Genomic DNA, 10,085 nt, shown 5'->3' on the forward strand with positions numbered 1-10,085 from the left:
ATAGGTAAAGGAGACCGTATTAACCTTTGGAACAATAGATGGACTCCTAACCTCCCCCTCTAAGAACACTGATCCAAGGTCCCCTTTCTTTTAAAGAAGAAAACATGCTGGTAAGGGATGTCCTTGTCCACCACAACTGAAATTTGATTGTCTCTCCTCTTCCATTCCTAGTGATATCAAAGATGCCATACAAAGCATTCATATTAATAATTCTATCCCCACTAATGATAAGCCATACTGGTTTCCCACCAATAGCGGCATTTTTAGCATAAAATCAGCTATAAGCCTTATCACCCCTTCTAAGGAACCCATCCTAAACATCTCCTGGATTTGGAAGCTAAAAATCCTTAGAAAAATAATTTTTTTCCTTTGGCCTTGCTATCATAATAAATTTCCCACTAGATCATATCTTCTTCGCATAAGCCTCAACATTAATGACCAATGCCCAGTTTGTAGAAAAGGTATGGAAGATATCATCCATATTTTCAAAACTTGCCCCATAGCCGTGAGATTTTGGGGAAACTTTTGTATCTCCCTATCCACTTCAAATGATATCCACTGGCTTGATTCGATTAGACTGACGCAGCCAACAAAATCTTTTCCCTCGCTGGATTGGGAGGGCATTTATCCTTATGGTCTTTAGCATCTTGGGCTTAATCGTAATAGCAATAACTTTAATAATGATTCTAAAGATGTCTCACTCTCCCAAACTCTTAATAGAGCTGCTGAGTTTAAGTACCTTATTGGTACTCACCATCCCTCCTTAAATGTTAAAAACATCATCATCACTTGGCAAAAACCTAGCATGGGCTCTTACAAACTTAATTGTGATAGTGCTTATAATATTAACAAGAACATTGGTGGTTTGGGGGGAGTCATATGCAACAATCATGGCCAATGGATTCTAGGTTTTCAAAGGCTCTCTAACGTCATTAGCAATACTCAAGCAGAGCTCCTTGCGCTGGAAATAGGTCTAAGAGTTGTTGTACAGTTTAAGCTCCAACCTCTTGAAATCTAAACGAACTCAACAGAGGTAATTGAGGATCCGCTGCTCAGACATAACTTTCGAGAAGCAAACTTTGTGGCGCATCTCCTGGCAAAGGATAGTACCAAGTTTAGGAATATGAATAAAACAATCATCCTTCATGCACCTACGTCAATGGTGGAGGCAGCAATGAAAGATGACGATGCAGGGAAATCCTACCTTAGATGTATATCGGAAGAATCTTGTATTAAGCTAGCTAGTATGGGAAATATCAATGCAGTGAATAGCTCTAGTTTATATTTATGTCATACACAACTTTAATTTTCAAACACCATTTTCACTTGAATTTTTTTTTTTTCTCTCGAAATTTTACGATTCTTATGTCCAAACGCCGACCTAGAAATTTCATTTAAAAAATAAGGCCCTTAACCATATTTAGTTGATAGTGCTCATATAGTCAATTGATCATATTATTAACAGGTAGAGAAAAGCAAAAGTTCGATACCAATTTATTTGGCTAAGTTAAAATTTTTCAACAAAAACAAAGAAGATCTGAGCTAAAAAAATAAATAATAATAATAATAACAACGAGCAATCTCAAATAAGTTAAGTTTGATTATACAAATTCTTAATGATCGTATTTCTTCATTTACAACTTGTTTGGATGGTCGTTATCTACTGTATTGTATCGTATTGTTACTTTAAATATAATGTTTGTTTTGATTGTTACTTAAATTTATCGTATCGTATCGTTAAATCTGTCGTTACGTAACGACAAAATGTGCCACTTTATATAACTATCGATTTGATGTGATTACGTCGTTACCTTGTCTTTTTCTCTCGTCTCACCCTTCATTATTATTAAATAATTATACTTTATCATTTACCCTACCTTTTTATATAATAATTTTATCCCGTATCATAATTTTTCTTTATAATATTTCAAGTGCATTTTTCATATTGCTAGTGCATGATATCATGAAACAACGGAAAATGATACAATCTATCCAAACATTATATTCATCAAACGATACAATACAATAAAATACGATACCTTACGAAAGAATATGTAACCATTCAAACAAGTTGTTAAGTTTAACTCTTGTCATTATACCAAATAAATTAAAAGTGAAAGTGAATTATAAGTAAAGCTCTAAACTAAATCAACGCGACAAATTAGGAAGTGACAAATTCAACTTAAATGTTGAAATCTTGTTTATTTGTTTCAATATATATTTAATTTAAATGACAAAAGGTATCAGCACTTTTAAAAAAACACCATTAGTTAACCCAATTTCTTTAAATTGGTAAAAAACTTTAAACGCCGTTCTATATACCCACTGAAGCAAAGGCTGGTAATGTCATTAACGGTTCTGGTTTAGTTGATGAATATTTTTTTTTATTTAGAGAGTCCACGTAAACTAACATGTACCGACGGTGCAACGAATCAACCCCGAGGCTCAAAAAATACATATCCTCCTTTTCGAAGACGACGATCTGAGTGTAGTTGCAAGTAGTTCAGCTCTCTAATAATGGAGGAGAAACGGAAGGACGCCGGAACTCCACCACCGGCGGCTGCCGACACGCCGACGAAAGCGGCTGATGTTACGTCTGCCGAGGCACCTACGTCTCGTCGGAGAGGCGGCGGCCAGAAACGAAAAGCAAGCGCCATTGGAAGCGGCGGCGCCGGTTCGACTCCTCCGTCAACTTCGTCGAAGCGTCAGGCGCGTGACAAGCAGTCATCAGTACCTTTTCCACCGATCCACAACGGTCCCCTCACGAGAGCTGCACGCCAGCAGCCAAACAACGCCCCCGCCCCCGCCCCCGCCGCAGCTGCTTCTCCGTCTGGTTCTGGTGTCAAGAGTGAATCGGAGGTGCTGCCAACGGCTGTGGCCGGCGGAGAAGAGGCGTTGAAGGTTGAGCGAGAGTTAAATGAAGCTAAGGAGGATTTGGAGGCATTAGAGGCTGAAATTGAAGCTGAAATTGAGGCAATTAGATCCCGAGATCCTAATGCTCACGTTGTTCCGACTCATGCCGGTGAGTTACAAGTAGCCTTTTATAAATTTGGAAGTTGAGGAATTGAACATGTTTATTGATAGAGTAAGCTGAAGATCTGGTTGAAACTAGAAATTGAATTTATGAGGTTAAAGTTTATATCTTTGAGATAGATTTAGTGTTACTTTACAAATAAAGAGAGTTTTTTACATTTACAGTTTCATAGTAAATACTCTTCCATCTCATTTTTGACTTATACACTTTATTAGTAATAGTAAAAGAAAATATTAAAGTAATGGTTGAAAGTTAGTTTGACATTGAAAATATCATATCATAGTTTAGAATTTGAACAAACAATGAATTTTATTTCTTGACAATTGCCGGAGTTGTATAGAAATGGAATGGTGTCAACTAGTTAGGCATTCCAAAAAGGAAAGAGTTCTTCAAAAGTTTAAACTGGAAATTGCTCTCTCATCTTTCTAATCTATAGTCTGTTACTAAATTTTAAAAGCATTAGGAATCTTCCGGATATTTTATGAATTTTATTTCTTGACAATTGCCAGATTTGTATAGAAATGGAATGGTGTCAACAATTTAGGCATTCCAAAAAGGAAAGAGTTTTTCAAAAGTTTAAACTGGAAATTGCTCTCTCATCTTTCTAATCTATCGTCTGTTACTAAATTTTAAAAGCATTAGGGATCTTCCGTATATTTTATGACATTTTCAAAGTTTTTAGGTTGGTTTTCTTGGACAAAGGTTCATCCTTTGGAGAAGCGAACAATGCCGTCGTTCTTCAGTGGGAAGTCAGAAAGTAGGACTTCAGAAATATACATGGAGATACGGAATTGGATCATGAAAAAGTATCACGCTGACCCCAACATTCAAATTGAGTTGAGTGATTTGTCTGAGCTCTCATCAGGAGATTTGGATGCAAAGCAGGAAGTGATGGAGTTTTTGGATTACTGGGGTTTAATTAATTACCACCCGTTCCCTCAAACTAATTCAGATATTAGAGTTGATATTGATGCAGACGAGTCAGCAAAGACAGATTCTTTGGTTGATAAGTTGTTTCGATTTGAATCAGATGAAACATGGACCCCGGTTCTTCCGAGGTCTAGTGTAGCTACTCCTATGTCTTCTGGGTTCTTTCCAGAGTCAGCTATTGCTGAAGAACTGATGAAGTCTGAGGGGCCAGCTGTTGAGTACCATTGTAACTCTTGTTCAGCGGACTGCTCAAGAAAGCGGTATCATTGTCAAAAGCAGGTATTTTTGCTCAATGCTAATGTCCTTTTTCCTTTTAGGGCTAATGAGATAAGACATTGATATGAGAAATGATGCAGCTTGTCCATGCTCTAATATCCTTAGGTTGTATGGTTCATAATTTCTTGTTCAATTACATATTAAAACGCCATCGTCGCTTCTGAAGTATATTTGTCAAAACTTGAGTACTTACCTAAATGCCTGACTGTCTTCTTGTGTTTGTTGTTTTTACTACACAGGCAGATTTTGACTTGTGTAGCGAATGCTTCAACAACGGGAAGTTTGGATCTGGGATGTTCCCTTCAGATTTCATTCTTATGGAGCCTGCTGAGGCTGGCGGTGCAAGTGGTGGGAAGTGGACAGATCAGGAGACTCTTCTTCTCCTTGAGGCGTTAGAGCTTTATAAGGAAAACTGGAATGAGATTGCTGAGCATGTGGCTACAAAGACCAAAGCTCAGTGTATTCTGCACTTTATTGAAATGCCAATAGAGGATATATTCCTGGATACTGATGTTGAAAGTAACAAGTGTGTTAAAGAAAAAGAAGACTCAGTTTTGTCTAAAGATGATACATCAGCCAGTATTGATGCCCCAAAAACAAAAGAGAGTAAGGATGATGGAAATGACAATCAGCTTTCCTCCACAGTGGAAACTTCAAAGCCGGAGAATGTGAATGAGCTAATTCCTCGGGAGGAAGTTGGTGAGAACTGTGCACTCAACGCGTTGAGGGATGCATTTACAGCTGTTGGTTCTTATCCTCCACTTGGAGAACGTGTTTCATTTGCTGAAGCTGGAAATCCTGTAATGGCACTGGTATGCTGGTTTCTTTTCCTTTTGATAGGCTCAACCACAATTGTGATGCAACTGAGCTCTCAAGGCACTCCATTGAAAGCTAGAAATCTTTACATGTCTTTCCCAGAATAATGAAATCAAATTGTTTGTGTTATTTACTTGATCAAGGTCAAATCTTTCCGGCGGTTGAAGTCTTTCCTCACCATTTTTACAGTCCGAGACCTTGTTTTGAGAAGGATAGGGTTTGATTTTAGCACTGCGTGTCAATGAGATATTTTAATCCCGTTCAAAGGAGGCAGTTGTTAAAAGTATAATCCAGTTGGTTTCTGTTCTGCTGTTAAACCTCTGATTATTATTAAAATATGGATGAACACAATGAACTTACTGATCAATCCATTTTTTCTTTGTGATATTGCTGTTTGCCCTTGAAAAGTAGAGGGGAGAGGGGGAGTTGAAACCGGGAAAACCAAAGTGATTACTGGAATAAATGTTTTCTGTATAATTCTAAAAAAAATGTTTTGGTTGCCTTCATTATGATGCTTTCCTTCTCTAGGCAGCGTTCCTGGTGAAACTGGTAGAAGCTAACAGGGTTACTGCCTCAGTACGCAGCTCTTTGAAATCCATTTCTGGCAATCCATCTGGTGAGCAGCTAGCCTTAAGGCACTGTTTTGTTTTGGAAGATCCACCAGAGGGGAAGACATCACCTGATTCAGATAGGTTTGTGTTCCTCCCTTTAGCTTTAGTTAACAGGTATTGAATTGAGTTGGAGTCTAATTGCTAATTTAGTTATGCAGACCTGCTAATGGATCAGTTGATCCAGAAGATAAGAAAGATGAGGATGAGAATGTTGAAATGCAGAAGGAAGAAAAATTGACATCAGTTATCGATGAGAATGGCTTGTCAATTGCACCAAACAAAGAGACCAAAGCTGAAGTGAACATTGACAAAAAGTGTGAAGAGCAGGATGGTAAAAACCATGAAGACAAAAATGAAAATGAACTTGGAGAAGCGACGCATTTGGTCTCTGCGAGTGACGGAAATCCAGAGAAATCTGATACTTCAAAGCAATCCAGTCAAATTCCTACTGACAAAGATGGGGAACCTGCATCACATAAAGGGCCAGATGATGCAGGGTTGGCAGTGGGAAAGGCACCAAGTACCACAGCAGAATCAGATGATCTAACGTCTAAATTAGAGCTCCCACCCGGATTTGAAAAGGAGTCAGTTGATAGAGCTTTAACAGCCATGCCTTCTGACTCTCCAGATACTCCTAAAGATGAGGACATGATGCCTGTTGTGCAAACAAAGGAGCCTGAGCAATCCGCGAAATCGAACACTGTAGCTGAAAATGATGAAAATACAGGTCCAAGTTCTCAATTTGGTGTTATGTTTTATGCATGGTTTAAGTTCTGCTAATCATGTTGCCCTAGGGCTTTGGCTCAATGCCAAAGGTAGTACAATGGGATGTGTTATTGGTGCATGTAACAAGTTCAAATCCTAGCTGGGAGAAGGATAGAGAGGCGGGCCTATCATCCACCGAGTTTCAAAGCTGGAAACAGACAGCTAATTAAAAAATGAAGTGGAAAATATTCTAATTATGGAGTGCAAGCACAAGTGGATACGATTCGTCAACATAAAGATATATGGCATCCGTTAATTATAAAAAATAAAATAAAAATACATGACATGCATTTACTAGGAAATCTGTCAATATATTGATTTTATAAAATAATCTTTCAACTAAGAGAATCACAGAGGATCTTTTGAGTCTTCGGCCAGTACTCGAGTTTGCAATTGGTAACATGACAGTGCTTTAGTTCTCATCACCAAACCCAGATCTTCAAATTAAACTGACACTGAAGTTTATTCCAGCACCCTTTATCTTTCCTATTTCACTACACAATGTATTAGTCTCCTCTAGTTCCTCTTATCTCCCACCTCTCTGAACTCTCATATTCCCCTCTGTCATTCATTATGCCCTGCAACTCCCTCTCCCACAAATAACCCGTAAGGATGATTGCTGCCTTATTTTGGGTGCTTTAAATTGAATCCTTCTGATACTGTCTTGGTCTCATGTTAAGTGTCATTCTCTCTCTCTCTCTCTCTCTCGATTTATTTATACTCTTTCATTTAGGGATGTTCAAAAGTGTTTTGACACCATGCCATTAATACCATGGTTTAATAATAACTTTAAGAATTCGTAGTCATTTACTTTGATATAGTGCTTTTTTTTAATCCAACTAGCTATTTACTACCATTACAACTGCTATAATACTCGATTTTAATTACCATCTTCAGCTTCGTACTCAAGCAAAAAGTGACATATACAATGATACAATTTCCTGGGCTACCATCATATATTATGAAATGGAGAGTGTACACACGCATAGTCCCCTCTTGTAAGGTGGGAATCATTGATGAGAATCCACAGGTAGAGGTATAGAGAGAAAAGAGATAAGTTGACCTTGAAATGAAAACAGGTTGAACTAACACGGGAGGGGTGTGGAATTGGGATAGGAATTTCAGGAGTTCTTATAAAGGAGATGCAATGCTGGGGGGGGGGGGGGGGGTCTGAAGTGAGTTGATGGATTGTTGGAGCTGGGGAACGCAAATGATGGGCAAAGTGGGACAAGTAAGGTGGCTAGTTTGGGATTTTTGTGTGGAAGCTCTTATATGACTTTGTATGCGGGAATTTCAGAATCAATTAAGGGAATAAATTTAGATGAAAGGTAAAAGAATAGCAAGCAAATACTTGTGCTGTTCGGAACATGATAATTACAGTATTGATCACCTCTTCATCAAGAGTGATCTTCCTCAGGGTTTCGAACCATTTAGAAAAACAATTTTATCCTTAAGGGTTAAATGTTACAAAGACCAATTATCTTAAATAGTCGTTTAGATAATTAGGAATTACTACAATAAAATCTAAAGTTGGAGTAGGAAAGTGTGATTGTCATAGCCTCGGGGCCTATGCTGTGGTTCTCTTTTTGGTTGCTTTCCAGAGTGGAAAACTCATTCATATTCTTCTCTCTGCACTATAGCAAGACTTTTAAGAATTTGTAACTCCTATAATTCTGAATTTTTCCGTTGGTGCTCTGTTGCTCAGGGGCTGGAGAAGCGAAAGACTCTGTAGATGGGAGAAAAGATCCTTTGAAGACCAAAAATGATCTGGATATCGATAAGATCAAACGTGCAGCAGTCACTGCTCTGTCGGCTGCAGCAGTCAAGGCAAAATGTCTTGCAGATCAGGAAGAGGACCAAATTCGGCAGCTTACTACGTCATTAATAGAGAAGCAGGTAATTTTGGCCAGCCAGCTCTTTGACAATTGTATCTTCTTTTTTTAATAACTATGGTGTTCGGGCTAGCTTGCGTGCACCTCGACTAATTCCACGAGACACCTGCCACCTCCCGCCCAGCAACAGGTACCTGTATCTTTTGGGCTCCTAATGTTCTATGGGAATCATCCAACAGCTGCAAGCTCTTCACCCATTTCTGCTAGGCTAGGCTTCCATTCAAACTTGAGACTGATCTACTAATGTGGTTTAATGCAAGATGTAGGCTGAAATAGATCTTGAGCAATCAAAGCAGCTCTGAATGATTTGTTCGTAATTAAGGAATGGATAATAAGCTGTTTTCCACTTGGAGTATAAAATGTATTTGTCTTCCTTTAAGAAGAGAAAAAAAATACAATGTTGTATAGATGAATGGTAGACTGTCTCTATCTATTGGGAAATACATCCTCTATTCTCCCTTCTTTGGTTGAATGTTTATGTTGCTTTACATTGGAGGAATCCTAACCGAGTTTAATCATTGAGTTAGGACTTGTCTGGTCAAGTTTTGATCATATTGTCGCAGGTTCTGCGACTTGATTTTGAGCTGATTTAAGTTTGACTCTCTTAGCTTTGCTTTGTCTCAAAGAGTACTCAACCCTTCAAGTTGCTTCTTTGCAGTTACACAAGCTGGAGAGCAAGTTAACCTTCTTTAGTGACATGGATAATGTGGTTATGAGGGTCAGAGAACTGCTGGAGAGGTCAAAACAGAGGCTTATCCATGAGCGTAATCAAATAATTCAATCAAGATATGCCTCTTCATCTCGTCCTGTGCCACAACCACTACTTGCTAACAGGCCTGGGATGGCTGCACCTAGGCCTCTAAATGCAATGAGCTCCCAAAGGCTACCGAATTCAAGACCCATAATGGCAGGAATTCCTACACCAAGCTCTTTTATGCCTACAACAGTTTCAGGAAATTCAATGCAGCCCTCAAAGTAGCTTAAGCTTATTCAGTTAGAACCAAGTAATATTTTCTCAAGTGCATGTGGTTGAACTCATCTAGAAAACAAAAGAGCAAAGAATCGGTCTTCGAGTACCTTTCGTCATGATGAGTATGTGTTTACCCTTTCATCATTGTTGTCCTCATTACCTTAAACTTGCTAATCTGCAGAAGTTAAAAGTTCTCTTTGTGTATCCAAATTCCAGCTGAAAGGATTGGTTTAGATAATAGATTTTGTTCTATATGAGAAGGAATCTGAGGACTGATAGCTAGAATTCTGAGAACGTGTAAGTTAAATATTCAAGATATGGGACCTTGGAAAGAGCGGGGCAATAGGTTGGTAATGGTTCTCAGTTATGAAAGAATAGCTTGTTTTTGCATCCTCTAAAGCTTAAAGTTCTTCTTTGTTTCTCCCTCACCTCCCTACTCCCCCTTTTCCATTTGCCTCGTCTAATTCCTTCACATTATTTTACTTTCAGTTTTCCTTTAATTTTTTTCCATGGCTGGTTAAGAAGACTGATTATTCAGACTTCTTGCAGTAACTAAAATTTTGATAAGCTATTGTTCTTTTTGTTATGTGTTCTAGTTTTTCTTTATGTGGTCTCTATTAAGTTTGATTGGCTATATGTCTATGGACTCATTTTTATCTTTGTCTTCTAACAATGTAAACTGGCCTGTGTTTGCTGCAGCAGACACAAATTGTGACCACGAAACATCATACTTTTCTTCCTTTTTATGGCGGTGCTCCGGGGCAACTTGGGCACCTCGAGTAATTTACTGG

At 38.4% G+C, this 10,085-nt stretch overlaps 1 protein-coding gene across 1 annotated transcript; it reads left to right on the forward strand.

The window, feature by feature from the left end:
• On the forward strand, positions 2,408–9,715 carry LOC109227390 (SWI/SNF complex subunit SWI3D). Its single transcript, XM_019392565.1, has 7 exons — positions 2,408–3,022; positions 3,717–4,243; positions 4,480–5,052; positions 5,585–5,748; positions 5,826–6,394; positions 8,138–8,328; positions 8,983–9,715. The coding sequence occupies exons 1-7, from the start codon at positions 2,518–2,520 to the stop codon at positions 9,301–9,303; spliced, it is 2,850 nt and encodes a 949-aa protein (XP_019248110.1). The 5' UTR covers positions 2,408–2,517; the 3' UTR covers positions 9,304–9,715.

The sequence above is a fragment of the Nicotiana attenuata genome, chromosome 1 (genome assembly GCF_001879085.1).
Source record: "Nicotiana attenuata strain UT chromosome 1, NIATTr2, whole genome shotgun sequence".
Taxonomy (NCBI): domain Eukaryota; kingdom Viridiplantae; phylum Streptophyta; class Magnoliopsida; order Solanales; family Solanaceae; genus Nicotiana; species Nicotiana attenuata.